The following is a 21,583-nucleotide window of genomic DNA, read 5'->3' as shown; positions in this document are numbered from 1 at the left end:
CATCCTGGCCATATGTGTAACAAATGGTATATAAGTGCCAAGCTTCCCTCATGACGATGACCTCGCCGTCCGACTTCGCCCTATACATATACGTAGCTCCTAGTGCCGTCTAGCCTGCTGTTACACCGTCAATCGCCATGGAGCATAACGACTTCAACGAACAACTACAGAGCACTCTCCGGTGCAGCTACGGGTATTGTTGCCTGAAGCTGAGGAGTTATGCCTCTTTTGAAGCCTTGAATGCGCACATCAGAAACACTCCGGGCCACGAATGCTACGATTGTACTTGCTCCGGGCAAAGCGTCTTTTTTCGCACGGAAGCCGACTTACTCCACCACAGGCATACCAACTGCGGCTTTGCTGGACAGGATGAATTACAGAGGTTCAATCGCGAAATGAGGACCTTTTCGAAGTGTCCATACTGCTCGAGGAAGTACGGCTTTTTTGAGGCATTGGAGGCTCATCTCCGCGCTACGGCTGTCCACGGGTTCTGGTACAAGGATTGCTGTAAGATGTACTTCCCCGACGAGCAGTCGATGCATCAGCATCAGCACACAGGCTCCCGGATCGGTATTCAGCCATCTCTCCCTCAAGGAAGTGGCGCAAACGTCGTGCGTGGGAGTGCGCAACCCGCTCTTGCTGCAGCCGCTAACCCCCATGATATCCTTTGACATCTCTGAGCTTCAGCGTTATCTCACGCTCAAGAACTACAGGTTGGGCATCACCTGCCGCACCTGTGGCCAAGAGGTGGAGTCTGGTGCGCTCCTCATGGGACATAGCTGCTAAACTATTGCTGCCTTTTTCTAACCCTCCCACCAATCACACCGAACCCTGAGCAAGAAGCGACCTCGACAAAGGGCAGAGCATCCTTTCCTATTCAAACTTATGGTTTGAGTTCATGGGCAAGGACGAGCTGCCCTTTGTTTAGAGCTTTTCTTCCTCCGGTTTCAACGAGTTGGTTTACGTAGTAAACGTTGAGTTTTGATTCATCATCTGCCCCAAGCGCTCTGGTGTTACTACCTTCATCGTTTCGTAGGACTGCAGCTGTGTCTGTCATTATATCCCCAATTTCTCACGACGTCGACGTGGACGCCAACGACAAACCCATACTCTGCATTTCTGGGCTTTTCGACCAGTGTAAACGCGCAAGTGTTGTCTTTGACGAATGTCTCTATTGATAATCCGTTCCATCATATATATCCACCATCCACAATCACTCACTTCCCGAAATACCCACTCTTCACATACCCTCCACCCCCAACCTGCCTATCCTCACTCAGACTTATCCGATTACTCCTCTTGCCCGGAACATCTCTCAAAGGACCATGTCCCAACCCCTTCGGTTCCACATTGGCACCAACAAATCCCCAACTAGCATTCGCCTCCCCAACTTTACTCATCCTCCTCTTCCTCTCCCTCCTCTCCCTCTCCGCCTCTTCGTCTTCGGCCGCCTTCCGTGCCATCTTACCACCACTCACGAAACCGTCTGCTTCGCTCATTTCTGTATCACCATCACCGCCGACCATCTTCGTCTCAATCCATTTTTTGTTACTCGGAGACGCGTTCCAGCCTTTCATGACCTTCTCATCGTACAACGCCTCTAACTCCGCTCTATACCGTGCTAACCAGGGATGCTCGAAGGCTTCCTCGACGCTCATTCGGTAAGCCGGGTTTCGGACCAGGAGTCGATGCACGAAATCCTTCGCTTCGAGGGAAATCTCTTCCCATTCCCAAGAGTTGAGATCGAGATCGGTAGATTGTATCCGTTGAGCAATTTGGGAGCGAGAGTCGGTTTGAGAGGTCGAGGAGAAGGGCTGATGACCTGTTATGTCCCGCTGTTAGATGGCTGAACCAAGAAACAAAGCAAGTTCAACATCACCTGAGAGGAGAACATGTACAATCACGCCCAAACTCCACAAATCAATCTCCTTCCCATACCCGCGCTTCCCCTTCTCGCGACGACTCATCTCAGGAGCGGCATACTCGGGCTGTACACAGTGATCAGCAACCTCCACAAAATGACTCTGAGAACGGCGTACATACAGTTCCAACAATCGTACTCATCCTCCTAGCGTCTTCCCACTGCCTCGCAACACCAAAGTCGGTCAACACGACTCTGAACCCCGGCTCCGAACTCGAGATAAGGATATTTTCCAACTGTGATTGAACTATTAGCGCTGAAGAAATAGCGAGGAATTTACACCAAGTCACCTTTAAGTCACGATGTGCAATATTCCTTTCATGCAAATACTCCAACGCTTTCAACACTTGCCAGATGACAAACATACACTCCACTTCGCCGACGACACCGCGCTCTGCGAACCAGGAGAACAAGTCGCCGCCGCTGACTAAGTCCTCAAAGATGTAAATGTGAGACGAAGTAATATAACATTTATGCACACCGACTACATTGGGATGGCAGAGTGAGGAGAGAATCTCGATCTCCTGGATGTACTTGATCCCCTTCTGGCGAGCATGGGTGAGGTCCATGACTTTGCATGCGTATTGACGGTGGGTAGTTGTTGAAGTTGCCATGTAGATCTGTCCAATGCTCTGTTAGTACGAGAATTCGCCCATTGAGGAAGCACATGGACCTTCGCAAACCCCCCTGTGCCGAGGAGTCTCTTCGTCAACTTCCACTCACTCTCAAACCCCCGTGCATCCGCCTCGACAATCTTCCCCAACTTGTTCTCGTAGTGCATCTTTTGATTGAACTTAAACGTGGCTGCATGACGCACTTCCAGTTCATCACCATCGGTTAGAAGAGCACATTGGTCCTTCCCGAGCTTGTGGCCGTTGTGGTAGGTTCCGTTGAGAGACAGGTCTTGAATGTAGATTAAAGGGTCGTGAGCCGCGTCGAATTGGACCGTGTAGACTTTGAAATGGGTTGAAGAAACGGCCCGATGCGGGATGACAAGGTCGCTGTACGAAACCATCAGCATATATCCGGCAAAGAAGCCTTGGCCCGTACCAGGAAGACTTCCGACCGACGAAATGCGTCTTGTTGAGGACGATGGGCAGAACTGTTTGAATCTCAGTTTCCCAACGCATACAATGGGGTTATGATGACAAACCTTTATCCCCCTCCAAGCTCGTCGACACCAAACTCGCAACACGACCCCTGGCATGTAAATGATGGCCAACACTTTGTACAGAGGGAGCATCATCCATTGAAGCGAGAATTTGGGTTGAGTGAGAGCGGTTCATAGGGTGTATGCTAGGTTAACGAAAGCAAGAGAAGAGATATCAGACAGGTGTTGCTGGAGCGGACAGGAGGAGGTGTTGGTGGTTGGCTGCTCGTACAGCGAGTGGCGTGTGGGGTCGAGTGTGGCGATAACGGATCAGATAAGAGTCATTCCGCAAACCTCCAACAACACCTCCATCATCTTGGAGATGGAGCGCTTTCATGAACCGCCGACAATGCCGTCGAAGAAGATTGGGCAGGGCGTTTCTGTGAGCGAGAAGGAGGTTCATCCGACGTACGAGGCGTTTGAGCATACGCAGATCGGGGATTCGACCAGGCTACACCTCCGTTCTGGAAGCGTCTCCGGATCAGACTTTGAGTACGAGTGTGTTGGCGGCACCAAGCTCTCCTACGGCGAGATCATCGCCCTCGCAGGCGACTTCTACGGCGACCCATCCGAAGCCATCGTCGAAAGCCCAAACCCGCACTCCTGGCGCAAGCAGTTCACCTCAAACGTCGAAAGCCTGCTCCAAGACACAGACAAGTACCTCTCCAAAATCACCTCAGCCCTCCGCTCCCAACAACAAACCATCCGCGACGGTACCAAGCGTGGTGTTGATCCCGCCACCACAGCGACCTTGAACGACGCTAAATGGACGACGCAATATACGTTGGCGACACGTGGTATGTATCTCCGCCTCGCATGGTCAAACTATGATCATTTCGGACAAGAAGCCGTACACGCCTACGAGACCGGCCACTCCCTCGCTCTCACCATCGCCGCCTCCGCAGGCCGCGCCTCACCTCCAAATATCGAACAACTCCGCCAGGCGTATGCGTACGAAGCTTTCGCTGCACACTTCCTCACAGACCTATTCTCTGCTGGACACTTACGCACTCCACGCCGTCTCCTCTCCGGCGGCCTTTGGACAAATTTCTTGTCGAAGGACATGCATGACGAGGAAGACCGTGATGGATTACGTGTAGTGAATGGGGAGAGTGAGGAGTGGATGGTGTATGGGGATAAACACCTGAACAGCAAGAAGGGAGAGGAGAATTTGAGGAGGGTTGGGGATGCGGTACAGGCCAGTGCTGATGAGGTTTTCGCGGCCTTCAATCAAGAATGGTCGGCGTTGGACTTGGATTATCAGTCTGCGGAAGCTGGGCCGGGGAGGAGGAGGTATCGTGCACTTACGCTCGCGCCCGATCTCAAACAACTTGCGGATCCGTATGACACAGCTAATCCAGCCCCGCTTTACGCCGTCCACCTCACCAAAGACAATCGTTGGGAATTAACGAGACGTGTTAGTGTGGCTGATAGGAGCGATTATCGCAGGGTTGTTGTTGGGATGTTCTTCGGGCCTGGGGCCGATTTTGTGGTTAGTTTGCCGTTGCATTTTGGGGTTGGGTGGAGTTTGTCTAGGATGGTCATGCATGGCCCGGTCAAGCAGGAGATAAGTGGGGAGGGGGAGAAGGAGCAAGAGAATGAGAAGGAGGATTATGTTAAGGTGTGAATGTGTGAAGATGGTGTTGGAGGATTGTATGATTATCGGCTGCTATGGCGTTAGAGGCCGTGTGAGCTCGCAGGTTGAGCTGTGCTAGGATGTGGAGTTTGCTAAGGAGTACTGGTAGAGATTAGGGCTTGAGCATTTTCTAATGGAACGATGTGTGATTCAGCAACGAATGCGTACGAATATCATGGACTTAACGTGGCACCGGTGGCCAAGGCTCGGTCCTTACAAGCAAAGCAAGGTCAGGATCTGGTTGTACGCCAAGAAATAGATAGCTAATAACCTCGGAGCCTTGACAGACATCCGGGTATACCATGGTCACCCACGGCAACTCGCGCGGACTGACCCAATTACGATTTTGACGTCATGCGCTGAACCCTGCTTCTCGAGACAAACCTCTCCGCCAAAACCAACATCAACACCACCACTCGTTCCGATCAATCAATTGCGACCATGTCGAACGCCGAACACGCAATCAAAAAGGCTGTCAATGTCGTGAAGACGGACTACGACAAGACCTATGGCTACCTCCAATCACAGACTGCTGCTGCCGCAAATGGTGTCGCGTCTAGTCGTCAAAGGTTCGGCACCGTCCTTAAATTGACGTTTGAAATCATGCTAACGTCGTGCAACAGGTTGATGAACACGGCTAAGGCTTACGCGTCCACATTCTGGGCTTATTACTTGCAGTTGTGGGAGAAGCATCCTTTTGTGACGGTATGAGTCTGATCCAGTGCATGATGTACGTGGGCTCATTCGTAATACAGGCGTTTCTTACGGTTGAGGCCAGTCTTGCCGCTATTCCCCTTGCCATCTTCGTCGGCTTCGTCCTTGCGCTCACCATCGGCGCAACCGCTACCGCCGCTGCATTTGTCGGGTTCTGGTCCGTCGTCGCTGGTTAGTCTCATCCTTTGCCTCTATCATACATGTAGTGTCATGCTGACATCTGTCGAACAGGCGCTATCTTGTTGGGCACCCTCGCTGCAACCTCCTTCGTCGGCCTCTTCATCTACGCCTCACTCCTCTCCTCCTTCATCTTCATCTCCTGGGCCCGCTGCGTCTACCTCGAAATGGGACCTATCGCCGGAACTATGCGCTTCCTCGGATACTCCCAGACTGACCGCACTCGTGTCCAGCACTACCAGCAGAGAGCTTATCAGACGGTTAAGGAGGCGCCGGGGGTCGCGGCGGGAAAGGCGAAGGAGACGGTGGGGGAGGCGAGGGAGAATGTTAAGGATACGGTTGAAAGGACCGCGGAAGGGGCGAAGAATAAGGTTTATGGAGCTGGGAATGCTGCTGCCTCGGCTACTGAGCATGTCAAGCATACGGGGTCGATGTTGATGCAAGACATGGTTCCGGAGCATGCGGGCGGTGCCAACACGTCCGCTCCTACACTTCCTGCTTACAGTATTGCTGCCAATGGATCTCAGCAAAAGGGACACGGTAATGGGATGGGCTTGATTATTGAGATGGTTGGGCCAGAGGTTGGGGCCGCTGGGAAGCCAAGTGCGGTGTTGCCGGGGTTCATGCCTGGAGTGGATGGGTTGCACGGAGTGGAGCAGAAGCCTATGGCTGCTTGAGCTCATTTGATTCTTAAAACTATATTGGTAGTGCTATTTTTGGTTTTCGATGCTTCTTGATATCTGATATATCCTCCATTTATTCTTTAACTCGCGCTTAGGGTCTTCTGAGCCCTGCCACTCATTGGCTTATCCCCGCCACAGCATCAGCCGCAGTAAATCCCCCCTCCACCGCAGCGAATTTCCGCGACCTCGAAGAAAAGTCCTCCGTGCTTGTCGACCAGTCAACTTTAAGGTATGTTGCGAACCTCGTCAAGTTGTCATTTCGAAACCCTGGCGTGATGGTTTTTCTGTGATCGATGTCTTGGGGTTCTCTCCTCCGTCTTCGGAGTTCTGTTGGGAGTGTATGCGTCGTTGGGGGTCGGTGGGGATGAAGATGGTTGCGGGACGAGGAGAGGGCTTTGAGATGTTGATATCATGTGAAAGGCTTTCCGCGATCATAACGTTATCCTATGGCGTTCTCCGACTCCAATTGGAGAACGTCGATGATGGATCTAGCTATGACACCGCGCGAAAGGGATCCCTGCTCTCTGTCTTTGACCGGGCATGAATGCACATCCACGCACGTTCAGCTTTTGCTATGAGCTTCTTGAACCTCTCCGGAGGCACTCTCGAACGCTCCAAGGGTCGAATATTGACTTTTTGTGATTGAACAGGTAATATCTCCTCGCCACATCAGTCAATATGCGTGCCTCCGTCTTGAACGACTGTTTGAACAACATCAACAACGCTGAGAAGCGTGGAAAGCGTCAGGTCTTGATCCGTCCTTCCTCCAAGGTCATCATCAAGTTCTTGTCTGTCATGCAGAAGCACGGTACGTTTATTCCTGAAAACCAGAACTCGTTCTGAAGGGGCGTTGGTGGGTTGGGTGTTTGTCTTCGCTGCGCTTTGCTTCCCGTGTTTCACCGGGTGATAACTACTTGGGGGATCGCTACCTACGACCCTCGAGCTTTAATGTCCCGGAAGATTATTTCCTACAGCGAAGACTTACACGCCAACGCTTGCGTTGAACCATCAACACCCTTTAACGAGTTTTGGTGTTTATTTCTTCGACACATCTTCTGACGTCTCATGTCCAGGCTACATCGGCGAGTTCGAGGAGATCGACGACCACCGTTCCGGCAAGATCGTCGTTCAGTTGAACGGTCGTCTTAACAAGTGCGGTGTCATCTCTCCCCGCTTCAACGTCCGTTTGACGGACATGGAGAAGTGGGTTTCCCAGCTCCTTCCTTCCCGTCAGTTCGGTTACATGATTCTCACCACCTCTGCTGGTATCATGGACCACGAGGGTATGTTACTGTCATCTTCGGAGAAACAAAGAACGGATGCTAACAATCTTTGCAGAGGCTCGTCGCAAGCACGTTGCCGGAAAGGTTCTCGGTTTCTTCTACTAGACGGTTCGCAAAACCCCGGATATGCGAGGAGAATAAAAATTACCTTTTGAAGTACCTTTGTCCAATGTCCATCGTAATTGTCATCGTGAATTCCTGTCATAAGAACGGGTAGAACCTTAACTTCTATGAGACCGGTAGGTATGCCTGTCAGGTACGGCGCCGGCAGCATTTCGCAACGCTCGACATTTGTGCTGAAAGTGCATGCCTGTAATCCAGACAGTCATTCGCAGGCTTTCACCGAGGATCTTTACTGGTAATCAAATCCGTACTTTTTCTCGCTCTCTGTCCGCTATGGTCCACCCCGAATCCGGCTCCCCCTTCGACCGCAATCAGCTCGAGGAGCTCCTCAGGAAGAGGTTCTTCTACGCTCCCGCTTTCCAGCTCTACAACGGTGTTGCTGGTCTCTACGATTATGGACCACCGGGATGTGCTATCGAGGCGAACATTACTGATCTCTGGCGTAAGCACTTTGTTCTCGAGGATGACATGCTCGAGGTTTCTACCACCATGTTGACCCCCGAGAACGTCTTGAAGACTTCTGGTCACGTCGACAAGTTCGCCGACTGGATGTGCAAGGACCCTAAGACTGGAGAGATTTTCCGTGCGGATCACTTGGTTGAGGAGGTTCTTGAGGCACGATTGAAGGGTGACAAGGAGGCTCGTGGTGTTGCTGAAGAGGCTCCCAAAGAGGAGGATGACAAGAAGGCCAAGAGGAAGAAGAAGGTCAAGGAGATCAAGGCTGTCAAGTTGGAGGATGCTGTTGTGCAGGAGTACGAGGAAGTTTTGGCCAAGATCGACAACTACGACGGACCCCAGTTGGGCGAGTTGATCGCCAAGTACAAGATCCGCAACCCTGCTACCGACGGTGAGCTCACTCCCCCCATCGCCTTCAACCTCATGTTCGAGACCGCTATTGGTCCCTCTGGTGCCTTGAAGGGCTACCTCCGTCCCGAGACTGCTCAGGGTCAGTTTTTGAACTTCAACAAGCTTCTCGAGTACAACAACGCCAAGATGCCCTTCGCATCTGCTTCCATCGGAAAGTCCTTCCGTAACGAGATTTCTCCCCGTGCTGGTCTCCTCCGTGTCCGTGAGTTCTTGATGGCTGAGATCGAGCACTACGTCGACCCTCTGAAGAAGGATCACTCCCGCTTCAACGAGGTCAAGGACATCAAGATGAAGTTCTTGCCTAAGGATGTTCAATCTGCTGGTAAGACCGATATCACTGAGATCACCATTGGTGAGGCCGTTGAGAAGGGTATGGTCGACAACACCACCCTTGGATACTTCTTGGCTCGTATCTACCTGTTCTTGACCAAGATCGGTATTGACCCTACCCGCATGAGGTTCCGTCAGCACATGGACAACGAAATGGCTCACTACGCCTGTGACTGCTGGGATGCTGAGTTGCAGACTTCCTACGGCTGGATCGAGTGTGTTGGATGCGCTGACCGTTCCGCTTACGACTTGACTGTGCACTCTAAGGCTACCGGTGAGAAGCTCGTCGTCCGTGAGGCTTTGGACGAGCCTTACATCCAGAAGGACTGGATTGTCGAGACCAACAAGAAGAAGTTCGGACCCAAGTTCAAGCGTGATGCCAAGGCTGTCGAGGACACTCTTGAGAAGTTGTCAAACGAGGAGAAGCAGGCTCTTGGTGAGCAGCTCGAGAAGGAGGGTAAAATCACTGTTACTGTTGAAGGACTCGGTCAGGTCGAGGTTGAGAAGGACTTGATCCTCGCCATCGAGGAGCGCTCCACCAAGATCTCCACCCGGGAATACACCCCCAACGTCATCGAGCCCTCATTCGGTATCGGCCGTATCCTCTACTCCCTCGTCGAGCACTCCTTCTGGACCCGTCCTCAGGACATCCAGCGTGGTGTCTTGTCTTTCCCTCCTATCATTGCGCCTACGAAGTGTTTGTTGGTTCCCCTTTCTGGTAACGAGGTCTTCAAGCCTATTGTGAAGGAGTTGGGATACAAGCTCCGTAAGGCTGGTATCTCCAACAAGGTTGATGATTCTAGCGCTGCTATTGGAAGGAGGTACGCTCGTAACGACGAGTTGGGTACTCCTTTCGGTATTACGGTTGACTTCCAGACCGTTAAGGATGGATCGTAAGTGTTTCCCCGATCTTCACTTTCTGAATAAAGCTAACGATCTATCTAGCATTACCCTCCGTGAGCGTGACTCTACCAAGCAGATCCGTGCGTCGCCGGAGGAGATTATTGAGGTCATGGAGCAGCTTATTGAGGGCGACGCCAAGTGGGAGGACGTCCTTGCCAAGTACGGAGAGTTCACCGGCCAGCAGCTCGACGATTAGAGAGCGGCCGGGCGTCAAGAGGCGACGGAAGCAAAGTAAAATACGAATATAGTACAGTAAAGATCTTAATGCAAACCTCATTCCAGGCTTCATCCGTTCAGGTCGAGACGTCATGCGTTTATGCCCGGCGTCATTCTGCCTCCTCCTCCGTTCTCCACAGACAGCCCGGGTGCAGGCAACACGCCTCCAGGGACAAAAAGCGATACAACCGGTTGTCATGGGTGTCTCTGAAGCGTATCCATATCTCCGCATTCGGGGGGTTGGGTTATGCTTGTTTTCCTTTTCGAGCGCCTTACCTGCCCCAAACAGGCCAGCCCCCTCGACTGGTGCGCTCTAACACAAAGGAATGGAGTTAGAGCCAAACAACGCAACCAACCTACAGAGCAGCATGAACGCCGAATCAGCTGTGTCAGAAAGATCGGACCATATGGAAAACGGCTGGAATGGCGGGTATCTGCGTGCCTGTGCAACCGCGTGGGTGGTACAGACCGTCGAGGGGGGCTTGATCGGCGAGGCGGTCCGTTATCCCTCTCCAATTTATTGTGCCGGCCCGCACATTCTGAGCAAGGTCCTCTATTCGACACGTAATCCACTCCAAACGCTCTTTCAATAAAACCGCAGTATCCGCTCCCTTGTCTCGGCTCTCTACCACTTCGACGACTCGACATCTTCTTTACGACATAAAGACTTTCGTTCTTTCTTTCACGAACAACCGATTGCTAGTTACAACCGGTTCTTTCACTACATTTCGACACTTCATCATCGATCAAATACAAGTTTAACTCCACGAAAACATGTCTCGCTCTCGATCTTCCATGTTCGGATTCTTCTCCAAGAAGGCCACTCAGGAGACTCAGCTCCCCACGCTCAACGAGCTCGATGCCGATAACGACATGCTCGCTACTTCCGCGTTTGACGAGATTTCTTTGGACGACTCGAACACGAACGCCATCACCCCTCGTTTCGAAAAGTTGCACGCACTATACATTTCTCGCACAGCTTCTCTCCGGTCTGCGTTGACGTCTATCCGCGAACTCACCACTCGTGCCGAGAAGGCCGAGCACATTGTCAGGGTTCGGGAGGAGAGGATTAGTGTTTTGGAGGAGGGAGAGACTGCTGCTATGGCCACCATCCAGGAGTTGACTCGCCGTTTGCGTCTGGCAGAGGAGCGTGCTGAGCAAGCTGAGGACCAGATTGAGGACTTGAAGGAGGGCCAGAAGGCCTTCCGCAACCAGATCGTCCACCTTACCGACGAGCTTGGTCAGGCTCAGGAGGAGATTACTCGCCTTTCCGCCTGGAGCGTGGAGGGCATCGAGAGATCTCCATCTACTGCCTCTTCATCTGCCGCTTCCAGCCCAGCTCGTGTCAGAATTGCAAGGGCGGATTCTGGCTACGAGGGAAGTTCCCGTGGTGGTTCTCCCGATGTTGAGGATGAGCAGGAGTTGAGGTCGGAAATCATGCGGTTGAGGAAGGAGAACGAGATGTTGCACAATGAGGTTGAGAGGCTCGAGCAGGTCAATGACGAGGTTGCCATGCTCTTGAACGGAGAGCTCTGAGCCGGTTTGGGATGATGTGTACGATTGATGATTTTTGTTTCGGGTATATTGGCGTTATTGACATGGATGTTTTCCCAGGGTTTTAACTATAGCTATTTTCATCTGACGAGCTGAAAGAGGCAGGATCCTTTCGCTTGGTCTTTTCACTTTTATTCGTTACTCAAATCCAAGAGAAATTGGAACCTCCTTCAAACATGCTCATCTTCCATGGTTTTGTCCCTTGTCCAACTCTATTTTCCGGTTCATGCCAGGAGCGGCAACTTTAGGCACGGCCGCGGCGGCGCGCGTCTGGATTGGCGCCCGCAGGAGTTGACTGCCCAAACCGTAGAAGATACCTCTTTATCCCAAACACCCCCCCCTACCAGTCCAATTCGACAGAAAGGGACCGCATATAGGCAGTCGACTGTTTGAGATATCATTGAGGACGCTGCTGGTACACCGTTCTTTCACATTTCTTGTGCTAAACCTCGTTCACGACCGAGGACGACCTTCCTGTTCTTCACGCGAGCACTGCTGAGTGCGGTCGAGCGTGTATTTACGCGACATATACGACAAACGAGATGCCTTCCTTTACGGCAGCTTACCCTCCATCACCGGATCCCTCGCGGTTCTTGAACCCAGGCGCAGCGCCCTCTCCACCACAGACAAAGCCGTACTCGAACTCGACATCTTCATCCCCACGGAGCCCTGCCTTGCGTTCTGCAAGTAGCAACGGCGAGCTCAAATCTGGCTGGGCGTCAGTGAAGGAGGATGGTCTCCGCGCGTGGATTTGGTCAAAGAAGTGGTTGGTGTTGAGAGAGGGGAGTTTGGGGATGTGCAAGAACGAGACGAGTACGGCGCCCACCGTGTTGATTTTGTTGAAGGATGTGGTCAGCGTGCAGAGAGTTGAGGTCAAGCCTTATTGTTTCGAAATTCAGACGAAGGCACGGACGTGGTTGGTCAGTTTGAAGGGCGATGGAGAGTTGTATTCGTGGATGGATGAGATTTATTCGGTGCGTCGAAAGAGTAGCCTTTCTTCTACAATGTGCTGACACATTCACATACAGCGGTGCCCACTCATGGGTGTTTCAAACCCTACGAACTTTACTCACCAGGTCCATGTCGGCTTCGATCCTATCTCTGGCGGCTTCACCGGCCTTCCCGACGAATGGGCGAAACTCCTAACAGCATCCGCCATCACGAAGGAAGATTACGCAAAAAACCCTCAGGCAGTTATCGAAGTTCTCGAGTTTTACTCTGATATCCGGAAGAAAGAGCAGGAAGAGTTTGGTGGTCGTCAGCAGCCTGCAGGATTCCCGGCTAAGCCTGGAGCGAATGACGCTTGGGCGAGCATGTCCCACAAGGATGTACCGAAGAACAAGCTGCCCGCGGCGGCACCACCTGCACCACGGGTTCCTCAGGAAGCATTCAACAGGATGAATCTTGGACCGTCTGGACCCAGTCCGCAGAGACCCGCACCGGCACCACCTCAAGTCCAGCGACCATTGTACCAGATGCAGCGGACGCAAACGGACAATGTTGGTTTGAGCGTCCAGCCACGCCCAGCACCCGACCACCCCATTCAGCCTCCGAACGTGCGACCAAGAACGCCGCTGGGTCCCGTTCAGCAGACTAATGGCGTTCATGGTATGCCTACGCCTATGAAGACTCCGAGCCCGTTGCCGGTAAAGAGGATTGATGCACCGGTCCCTATGGCGAATGCTGCTGCCGCGGCAGCGGGTAAGGCTATGGGTCAAAGTCCACACATGCCCCAACAGATGCCCAGGCCGAATATCATTCCCCAGCGTGCGGCACCTCAGATGCCTCCCCAGCGAGTTCCAGCTCGATCGATGCCGTCCGCTGCGCAGCAGTTCACTAAGCCGCTGAATGTTCCCGCGCAGAAGCCCGCTTCGAAGCCGACGAGTCCGCCGCCTGTGGTTCAGGTCAAGAAGCCTGGTCAAGGCGGTGAGAAGCGCATCAGTGCTATGAGCGAGAGTCAGATCATGGAGAAGTTGAGGAGTGTGGTTAGTACCGGCGACCCCAACACGCTCTACAGCAAGATCAAGAAGGTTGGGCAGGGTGCGTCTGGAAGTGTGTATGTCGCGAAGCAGTTGACCGGAGGCTCGAATAAGGTTGCGATCAAGCAGATGGATTTGGCGCATCAGCCTAGGAAGGAGTTGATTGTGAACGAGATCTTGGTGATGAAGGAGAGTAGGCATGATAATATTGTCAACTTCCTCAATGCCTTCCTTGTTGGTTCGACGGAGTTGTGGGTTATTATGGAATTTATGGAGGGTGGAGCTCTCACTGATGTCATCGACAACAACACCCTTGAGGAGGACCAGATTGCGGCGATTTGTGCGGAGACGGCAAAGGGCTTGCAGCACCTTCACTCCCAAAACATCATTCACCGAGATATCAAGAGTGATAACGTCTTGTTGGATGCGGCAGGTCATGTGAAGATCACGGACTTTGGGTTCTGTGCGAAATTGACGGATCAGAAGAATAAGAGGGCGACGATGGTTGGAACGCCGTATTGGATGGCTCCTGAGGTTGTGAAGCAGAAGGTATGCCGCTGAAAACTATGATGGTAGTCTTGTACTCCCATGCTAATTTGACATACAGGAATACGGCGCAAAAGTCGATATTTGGTCGCTCGGTATCATGGCCATCGAGATGATCGAGAACGAGCCACCCTACCTCGACGAAGAACCCTTGAAGGCACTCTACCTCATCGCGACGAATGGTACACCGACGCTGAAGAAGCCGGATAGGCTCAGTGCGGAGTTGAAGCAGTTCTTGGCGGTATGCTTGTGTGTGGATGTCAGGAGTCGTGCGACTGCGAATGAGCTGTTGAAGCATCCCTTCTTGGGTAAGGCGTGTAGTTTGTCGAGTTTGGCGCCGTTATTGAAGTTTAAGACTGCGAAGTCGTGATTTGCTGTTTGCTTAGAAGAGAATCCAGAGAGACGAAGGAGGTGGAAGAGCTTGAACTTTTTTGGCATGTTGGCGCATGTGTTGCGGAGTATACCGCGTCGCTGGTTCGACACAAATCTAGAAGACACATCTTGTTTTCGATAATATTTAAGCAAATTCCTATGCTGCTCATACCCGCTCTGCCATCCAATCCTTCCAAGCCTGAACATCATTCTTATCCACACTCCCCGACACTACATCAACCTCCATACCCTCCAGCATCGCAAACTTGAAATCCTCCCCCTCCCATCCCAGGAGCTCTTTGTCTTCGTCGTCCTCACCTTCTGCGAGGGAGATTTCGGCGGAGCGGGCTTTGCGGATTTTCTCGATTTCGGCCTCCAAGAGGGTTTTGACGCGAGGAGCGGGGAGGGCAGTGAAAAGGTCTGATTTATTACAGGCGATCAACACCGGCACAGCGGTCTTGACCTTCTGCAACCGTACAAGCAGTGCGTACAGTTGTTCCGCCACGGCACGGATCGCGTCCGGACGCGCAAGGGCAGCGGAGTCGATGACGAAGACGAGGCCTTTGGGTGTGTTGAGAGCCAGCTCGGCTTCGAAGAGGTGTGCCAGTTTTGGGTGGCCGGGGAGATCGACGAGGCGGGCTGTGCGGTCGGCGAGGGTGAGGGTGAGGGATGTGGAGGTGTTTGGGTGTTGGGAGGTGTGTGTTGGGGATTTCTTGCCGAATTGCAGCTGCAAATAATGATAGGTTAGAGATAAATTTAAGGCAAGGGAAGAACTCTCGAGTGGACGTACCAAGGTGAAGAGTGCGGTCTTACCGCCGTTGCATGGACCAACGAGGAGGATTGTTGGCTGAGAGGAGGCGGCAGAGAAGGAGAGGAGGTAAGCAAGGACTGCAGCGAGTCCCGCCACCACGATCGTCGCAATGATCAATAGAATCGAAGCCATTCCTACGACGTTCTCGCGGTGTTTTCTTCCCGGTCGCGACTTTCGACGTCCTCGACGCGGCCGGGTTTCGTGTTCGGTTGGCGCCGGCACTTTGGGCGACTCACATTGGGCAGGCACTCGTCCCAAGCATCGCCAATTAAGGTTCACCAGCCAAGCACACAGTTAAGGGGCTCCCCGTCATCATTGAACAAGGCCCTCGCGGATATGGCCTCTGCGATCCATCACCATAAGGCCGTACAGTATGCCCAACAACTGGAGACGGCGCGGTGTAGCGGCAATTGGACAGGCATCGCGGAATTGGCCCGGAAGTTGCAGAAACATGATTCGAAGCGGGTGTGTGTAGCGAGGACTGCGGTTGCGGAAGCGAGTTTGGAGGGGTTGTTGGAGGGAAGTGGGCATCAGGGGATTGGGAGTAGTGAGAGTATTGGGTCGAAGAAGATTGCGGGGAGGGGGGTGGAGGAGGTTATTCAGCAATTGAAGGGCGCGATGGAGGAGAGTGGGACGGAGACTGATAAGCATGAGGCGAGTATTGTTTTGGCTCAGGCATATCTTGCGCTTGGCCAGTACTCCGACGCAGCACGCGCTTGTCAGCATGAATTGCTTCTTCAGACTCCTGTCGCGTCACTCTCAGGATATCGAATGGTCTCGGTTATGAAGTGTTACGGCATTTACGGTATGGCGAAAGAGGGACTGGGCGAGGACAGTGTTGCACTGGAGGTCTACACGCGTGCTCTCCAACATCTTCCAGTATCGGAGAAGCCAGCAGTGATGGAGGTCGGCGTGATGGAGACGATACTTTACCGGAAAGCACTATTGACGGAGCGAATGACGAGAGAGTCTGAACCGGTTATTCAGTCATTCGAGCGTTATCGCGTGTTTGTGGCTACGACATGCCCCAAAACATTCCGGTTAAATCGACGAGCGAATGTTTATCGACATTACTATCAATATCTCTCTGCTATGTTGCAACAAGAGTATGCTGAGGATGAGGAGGCAGATTCAGAGGTTGTCCCGGCAAGCGCCGCAGCATCACCAGTGTCCGAAACTTTCCATTCACCACTTGGACCACCAGCGCCTGTACAACAACCTGCGGTGAACGGAAATGGGTTTGGTAACGGAGTATCGCCGCATCTCGTCCTGAACGAGGTCGTTGCTGGTGGCGATAGCAACGGCCTCGCAACTTCACACGGCACCGGTACCTACTCACCCACGACATCTGCCGCGATGCCCGTAGTCCACCACATCACCCCGCCAACCCCAACAACCTCTCACCTGCCCCCCACCCGCCCCCGCATAAAACGCAAAACAACCGTCGCCGCCCAGCAAATATACTCCCGCCTCCTCCTCCTGTCCCCAACCTACGAAGACCTCCTCCACAAAACAACCACATTCCCGCGCGCCGGTTTCACCAATACCGCACTCCTCTCCTACCTAGACCTATTGTGCTCGAATTGGTCGTTGCATTCAGGGAGCGTGGAGGAGGCGGAGGGTATTGTGGAGGTGCTTTATAGAGCTACGGGGAAGACGTTTCAGAGTGTTAGGGTGTTGAGGTGGTTGAGGGTCATGCTTGAGAGATTGGGGAGGTGGGAGGAGGGGGCGAGGGCGGTGGAGGCTTATGTGGATTTGGTGGAGAAGGGGTTGGAGAGGCATCCGGATGCGGTGGCCATGGGGTTGGGGAGGGTTGATACAGCGGCTGGTGGGGAGGTAGGGGAGAGGGAGGGGGAGGATATGGATACGAAGGAGGTTATTGTTGGGACGGTTGCAGATGGGGCGAGAATGGTTGGGAAGTATCTTCAAAAGGTTAGCCTCCGTCGAGATAAGCTGAAGATGAATGCTAACGGAAATGGACAGGGCAAGGATGCATTGATGTATGCAGAGAAAGCACGGATGTATCTCGAGAAGTGGGGGTTGGAGGGGGATGCGGCGTTAGCGGCGAAGGTGTGGAGGGTATTAGGTGTTGCGCATGGGCTGTGGTCTGAACAGAGTAAGTGTGCCAAAAAAGCTGACCATGTTCGGTTTTGCTGACTTGACTTGCAGCTATTGAATCTGAAGAACGTACGGTGCAGCAGCAGAAGGCCATCCAAGCGTTGCAGCGGTCTCTGGACTACGAGCAGTCTGCTGAGACTTTCTTCCATATTTCGTTACAGCTTGCAGTGACGCGTGCTATACCTGAAGCTATTACTGCTGTTAAGCAGGCACTTCATCACGATAAGCACCTTTTGCCCGCATGGCACCTCCTCGCTCTTCTCCTCTCTGCACGGAAAGAGAACGAGAAAGCCCTTCGAATTTGTGAGACTGCCTTCCAGCTTATGGATGACACGCAAACCCCGGCGAGTCTGGGCTATGAAGAGAAGGAAACATTGTCACAGCTCAAGATCACGGAGTGTGCGTTGTATGAAGCCGCGCATGGTATCGAGGCTGCTATCGAGAGGCAGGGTGAACTGTTTGAGTTGTGTGCGAGGATGTCGATTACTGGGCCCGTCAATGTGCAAGACGCTATGGCTACGGAGTCATCATCCCCGCTGAACCCCCCACCGAAGTTAGAGTTGAATGGGAGTTCGGTAGTGGATCAGGATGCGACTGAGCGTGCTTCGCTCATGAGTTCTCGGAGGTCGATACGCTCCATGCTTGGTCGGAAGCGTGAGAATAAGAACCGGTTATCGATGTCGAATAGCCCGTCGCTGATGAAGCCGAGTCTCGATATTCCGCGACCGCAGACAGCGCCACCGAAGCATAACGAGGTGAACGAGAAGTTACCTTTGCCGAATCAGAGCCCGAGCATTTCGAATGTTCAGGTTAATCCCACATACCCTGGAGAGAAACCTTCACTGCTTGAGACGCACGAGAAAGAGGCATTAGGGAGGTGTTTGCTGAGTGTTTGGCTCGCATCGGCTGGGATGTTTCGTCGTGCGGGTAAGTTCACGGAGGCACATGCTGCTGTACGGGAAGCGAGACGAATCAAGAACGAGGATCCGGATGCGTTAGCGCAGTTGGGGATGATTTATCATGAGCAAGGCGAGTATGAGACGGCATGTACTGCGTTCGAGATCGCAACTGCCGTCGATATGGATCATCCCGTCGCGAATGCCTGTCTCGCACGAACGCTTCTCGCGCTGTCCCATGCTGACCAACCAGCCGCACGCGATCGCGCAGAAGGTTTGTTGGACGTGGTAACGAAACTCCGCGGGTGGGATATACCCGAAGCATGGTTTGATCTTGCGGAGATCTATGAGCAGTTGGAGGAGCATGAGGAGGCGGAGAGTTGTTTGTGGTACTGTGTTGATTTGGAGAATACGAGACCTGTGAGGAGATGGGAGAGTGTTGTGCCGAGATGGGTATGAAAAGGGAAGGATGGGGTAAGCTATAGGACCTGGTATCTGCATTGATTTGGAGCATCACGATGGGGGTTTGGTCCACAAATCTATACCTAGGGAAGTTTGAGTAATACAAGCCGTGACAGAATTGTCTTCGTCGTATACGTATGCACGAAGCTGCAGGGTTTGAACACCGTACGACCAAACAGGACAAATTACGTACGAACCCCAACACCCTCAAGCACCCCAATAATGTCCAAAAGACCCGCTTCCAAGACCTCAGGGACCATCACAAAGAAGGCCAAGCTCGCGCCCTTGCTCCCATCTGTACCTTCCAGCACCTCGACTGCAGCATTCCGTGTGATTGCAGGATCGTATGAGCATGTGCTGTATGGCCTCGACGCCATGTTCGATTCGGCGGCTGGGAAGGGAAGTGATGCACACATGGAGCCCGTCTTTATCTTCCCGGCACATATGGCTGCAATGAAGACCCTCGCTGTTGGAGGAAGGTATTTGGCCTCGGGGGGGGCAGACGAAATCATCAAACTCTACGACCTCAAACTCCGGAAAGATCTCGGCACACTACATGCTCACAACGGCTCCATCACACACCTCTCCTTCCCCACAAAACAGCACTTATTGTCGTCTGATTCGACTGGAACGATTGTTGTCTGGAGAACAAAGGATTGGGAAAATATGGCGACGATGAAACAGAAATCCTCGGTACAAGGCGGTAAGAAAGGGATTACATCTTTCGCTGCTCACCCATCCGGGAAGATTGCGCTCTCGGTCGGTGAAGATCGTCGTGTCACTTTGTGGAATCTCATGACTGCCCGCCGTGCCGCAGTGAACAAACTCCCCCTCCAACCAACTAAACTCGGCGATCCACTCAGTGTTGCGTGGTCACCCTCAGGCGACAGATACGCAGTGATGTTTGATAGACATCTTGTTGTGTACGGGACTGCGACACAGACGGTTGTTGGTGGAGCACAGTGTGTTAGTAAGATGCATTGCTTTGCGTGGTTGGATGAGGAGCGGGTTGTGATTGGGCACGAAGACACCAAGATCCGTGTATGGAATCCCATAGCACCTCCCGAAACCGAAGACGTTGAACGTCATCGTGGTATCGAGATCCAGGCCTGGACAGGCCACCGCGCACGCGTAAAGTGCATCGAACGCGCACCCACCCCTAACACCAATATCTTCGTCACCGCTTCCTCAGACGGCGAGATCAAGCTCTGGCGAGTTGGGTCCGAACTCACGGGGGAGGAGAACAAGGGAGGAGAAGAGGTGGAGGAGACAAAGGAGATTGGGAGTTTTGAGTGTGGGAATAGGATTACGTGTTTGACGGTTGCGGATGTTGGGCATGTGGAGAAGTTGAAGGAGGAGGTGGTAAAGACTGAGGTTGAGAGTGATGGGGAGGGGGAGGGGGATGAGGAGTAGGTCCTCTTGTCGGTGGTATGGAGCAGATCAAGCATATTCAAGAATACTTTCTGGCCTCATCTTGCTCGGGTCTAATGAGTCATGCGAAGGCGAACATCGACACTCCGTAGAGCTAACCTTGCGAACAGAATAGCTTCCCTGTGAGTGAAGCCGGAGAATTTCCCTTCTGCGTATGCACCAAGCTGCACGGTCCGAACCCACGACGAAGCTCCGGCGAGTACACCCCATATGCATCAGCGAAGGACGTCAATCCATCCTTGTCCTCTGTGCCACCTCATTTATACTCTGGGTCGTACAACCCCCACCAAGCTGTCGCTGTCGAAACGCAAGATTCGGGTGTTTATTCGGGCGTGGGAACAGCGCATAGCCCTCAGTACAGAACCCCTGCTCAACGATGCTAGCAATCAAGACTTTCATAAAGCTGAGGTCGAAGAAATGGAACGCCTCTTCAGCTCCATGTTAACTTCTGTGGCACGCATAACACTCAGGCTGGGCGCTCGTCTCCAGATGATGTTGAAGGCCGTGAAGCGTCTGTCGGGGAGTGTCAGGACGAGATGATCGCCATGACAGCCAGAAGCAAGGCTGGAGCTGCTAAGGACTTGTCGTCGGGTGAGCAGGAGAGTGACGTCGTGAGTCATGAAGTGACAAAAGATGAGGCGGACGCTGGTGACAGCGAGGGCGAGATTGTCGGACCCACCTCAATCGATTTCTCTGACACTCCGTTGTCATCGGACTAGAGTGAAGTTTGAATTATAATGGATCATTGGGGTTGTATACCAGGAAGTTTTCTACTATTCTTAACGTAAGTGGGCATATGGGATATCGCTTGATACGCGTCGAGAACGAATATATTGCAGTTCACCGGATGTTTTCGTTCCTAATCCATATCAGTATAAGTCCTGGACCTGCCAAACCGCCTTAACCCTCCAAGAACCACATCAAAAACTCCTTCCTCCGCCTCGCCTCTGCCGCATCCTTTCGGACCTCCCACTTCTCGCCCACCACCAGCACGTCACCAAACACTCTCGCAAACTCCTCCCGCGCAAAATGCGGATTCCGCTTTCCATCTTGACTCATAGCACTGACCAGTTCCTTGATGAATCCGGTGATATAGAGGAATACCATCGCGTTGGGGATACTCAGATCATCCACGATTCTGTGTGCTTCTTCTTTGGAGTTGGCCCCATAGGTGATGACGTGTGAGTACATTGTGTGGGGGATGACGCCCCCTGGTACCGCTGCTAGAAACTTCAGAAGTACTGAGATAATGACTCGAGGGTCTTCGTCGGGTGCTACATCGTCGCCGGCGTCGATTGCGCGGATGATCCGTTGTTCTGCTTCATGGTCGTCGTTGTCACTTTGCACCAACATGTCTGGTGCCGCAGCCCAATCCTTATTCTTCACGAACCAATCGGTTAACCGCCATAGC

The 21,583-nt window shown here is 52.8% G+C and overlaps 11 protein-coding genes across 11 annotated transcripts; 9 read left to right on the top strand and 2 right to left on the bottom strand.

Annotated features, from left to right (window-relative positions):
* Positions 1 to 137: 137 nt before the first annotated feature.
* Positions 138 to 671, top strand: SAICODRAFT_24301 (uncharacterized protein; the record flags this gene model as incomplete). The annotated part of the gene is made up of 1 exon (XM_019166765.1): positions 138 to 671. The coding sequence occupies one exon, from the start codon at positions 138 to 140 to the stop codon at positions 669 to 671; it is 534 nt and encodes a 177-aa protein (XP_019025637.1).
* Positions 672 to 1,217: 546 nt separating this feature from the next.
* Positions 1,218 to 3,171, bottom strand: SAICODRAFT_6261 (Pkinase-domain-containing protein; the record flags this gene model as incomplete). Its single annotated transcript, XM_019169927.1, has 7 exons — positions 1,218 to 1,822; positions 1,880 to 1,988; positions 2,044 to 2,157; positions 2,212 to 2,541; positions 2,595 to 2,922; positions 2,972 to 3,023; positions 3,075 to 3,171. 7 exons carry the CDS (start codon positions 3,169 to 3,171, stop codon positions 1,218 to 1,220), a joined length of 1,635 nt encoding a protein of 544 aa, XP_019025636.1.
* A 230-nt stretch (positions 3,172 to 3,401) lies between these two features.
* On the top strand, positions 3,402 to 4,807 carry SAICODRAFT_70228 (uncharacterized protein). The gene has a single exon (XM_019170548.1). The coding sequence runs from the start codon at positions 3,421 to 3,423 to the stop codon at positions 4,696 to 4,698; it is 1,278 nt and encodes a 425-aa protein (XP_019025635.1). The 5' UTR covers positions 3,402 to 3,420; the 3' UTR covers positions 4,699 to 4,807.
* Positions 4,796 to 6,275, top strand: SAICODRAFT_70227 (uncharacterized protein; the record flags this gene model as incomplete). The annotated part of the gene is made up of 5 exons (XM_019170547.1): positions 4,796 to 4,936; positions 4,986 to 5,276; positions 5,331 to 5,412; positions 5,463 to 5,592; positions 5,653 to 6,275. The coding sequence occupies exons 2-5, from the start codon at positions 5,149 to 5,151 to the stop codon at positions 6,273 to 6,275; spliced, it is 963 nt and encodes a 320-aa protein (XP_019025634.1). The 5' UTR covers positions 4,796 to 4,936; positions 4,986 to 5,148.
* A 684-nt stretch (positions 6,276 to 6,959) lies between these two features.
* Positions 6,960 to 7,669, top strand: SAICODRAFT_90280 (40S ribosomal protein-like protein S22; the record flags this gene model as incomplete). Its single annotated transcript, XM_019171691.1, has 3 exons — positions 6,960 to 7,089; positions 7,355 to 7,564; positions 7,620 to 7,669. The coding sequence occupies 3 exons, from the start codon at positions 6,960 to 6,962 to the stop codon at positions 7,667 to 7,669; spliced, it is 390 nt and encodes a 129-aa protein (XP_019025633.1).
* Positions 7,670 to 7,960: 291 nt separating this feature from the next.
* SAICODRAFT_6257 (glycyl-tRNA synthetase 1) lies at positions 7,961 to 9,983 on the top strand (the record flags this gene model as incomplete). The annotated part of the gene is made up of 2 exons (XM_019169922.1): positions 7,961 to 9,777; positions 9,830 to 9,983. 2 exons carry the CDS (start codon positions 7,961 to 7,963, stop codon positions 9,981 to 9,983), a joined length of 1,971 nt encoding a protein of 656 aa, XP_019025632.1.
* Positions 9,984 to 10,777: 794 nt separating this feature from the next.
* Positions 10,778 to 11,539, top strand: SAICODRAFT_6256 (uncharacterized protein; the record flags this gene model as incomplete). The annotated part of the gene is made up of 1 exon (XM_019169918.1): positions 10,778 to 11,539. The coding sequence occupies one exon, from the start codon at positions 10,778 to 10,780 to the stop codon at positions 11,537 to 11,539; it is 762 nt and encodes a 253-aa protein (XP_019025631.1).
* A 333-nt stretch (positions 11,540 to 11,872) lies between these two features.
* On the top strand, positions 11,873 to 14,713 carry SAICODRAFT_78028 (Pkinase-domain-containing protein). Its single transcript, XM_019171095.1, has 3 exons — positions 11,873 to 12,531; positions 12,586 to 14,085; positions 14,144 to 14,713. Exons 1-3 carry the CDS (start codon positions 12,100 to 12,102, stop codon positions 14,450 to 14,452), a joined length of 2,241 nt encoding a protein of 746 aa, XP_019025630.1. The 5' UTR covers positions 11,873 to 12,099; the 3' UTR covers positions 14,453 to 14,713.
* On the bottom strand, positions 14,621 to 15,397 carry SAICODRAFT_24293 (P-loop containing nucleoside triphosphate hydrolase protein; the record flags this gene model as incomplete). Its single annotated transcript, XM_019166764.1, has 2 exons — positions 14,621 to 15,181; positions 15,245 to 15,397. 2 exons carry the CDS (start codon positions 15,395 to 15,397, stop codon positions 14,621 to 14,623), a joined length of 714 nt encoding a protein of 237 aa, XP_019025629.1.
* Positions 15,398 to 15,543: 146 nt separating this feature from the next.
* On the top strand, positions 15,544 to 18,760 carry SAICODRAFT_18047 (protein prenylyltransferase). Its single transcript, XM_019165893.1, has 3 exons — positions 15,544 to 17,197; positions 17,249 to 17,381; positions 17,435 to 18,760. Exons 1-3 carry the CDS (start codon positions 15,602 to 15,604, stop codon positions 18,736 to 18,738), a joined length of 3,033 nt encoding a protein of 1,010 aa, XP_019025628.1. The 5' UTR covers positions 15,544 to 15,601; the 3' UTR covers positions 18,739 to 18,760.
* A 165-nt stretch (positions 18,761 to 18,925) lies between these two features.
* On the top strand, positions 18,926 to 20,891 carry SAICODRAFT_18046 (WD40 repeat-like protein; the record flags this gene model as incomplete). Its single annotated transcript, XM_019165892.1, has 3 exons — positions 18,926 to 20,150; positions 20,288 to 20,324; positions 20,643 to 20,891. The coding sequence occupies exons 1-3, from the start codon at positions 18,964 to 18,966 to the stop codon at positions 20,889 to 20,891; spliced, it is 1,473 nt and encodes a 490-aa protein (XP_019025627.1). The 5' UTR covers positions 18,926 to 18,963.
* Positions 20,892 to 21,583: the final 692 nt, after the last annotated feature.

Source organism: Saitoella complicata, assembly GCF_001661265.1.
Source record: "Saitoella complicata NRRL Y-17804 unplaced genomic scaffold SAICOscaffold_6, whole genome shotgun sequence".
Taxonomy (NCBI): domain Eukaryota; kingdom Fungi; phylum Ascomycota; class Saitoellomycetes; order Saitoellales; family Saitoellaceae; genus Saitoella; species Saitoella complicata.
This window is presented reverse-complemented; position numbering and strand designations above follow the sequence as displayed.

Bases quoted from the DNA above. Each gene is read 5' to 3' on its own strand.
- SAICODRAFT_70228 (XM_019170548.1), top strand. From the start codon at position 3,421: ATGCCGTCGAAGAAGATTGGGCAGGGCGTTTCTGTGAGCGAGAAGGAG.
- SAICODRAFT_78028 (XM_019171095.1), top strand. From the start codon at position 12,100: ATGCCTTCCTTTACGGCAGCTTACCCTCCATCACCGGATCCCTCGCGG. The intron at 12,532-12,585 runs GTGCGTCGAAAG...ATTCACATACAG, and splicing joins GGATGGATGAGATTTATTCG to CGGTGCCCACTCATGGGTGT. The intron at 14,086-14,143 runs GTATGCCGCTGA...TTTGACATACAG, and splicing joins CTGAGGTTGTGAAGCAGAAG to GAATACGGCGCAAAAGTCGA.
- SAICODRAFT_18047 (XM_019165893.1), top strand. From the start codon at position 15,602: ATGGCCTCTGCGATCCATCACCATAAGGCCGTACAGTATGCCCAACAA. The intron at 17,198-17,248 runs GTTAGCCTCCGT...GGAAATGGACAG, and splicing joins TTGGGAAGTATCTTCAAAAG to GGCAAGGATGCATTGATGTA. The intron at 17,382-17,434 runs GTAAGTGTGCCA...CTTGACTTGCAG, and splicing joins TGGGCTGTGGTCTGAACAGA to CTATTGAATCTGAAGAACGT.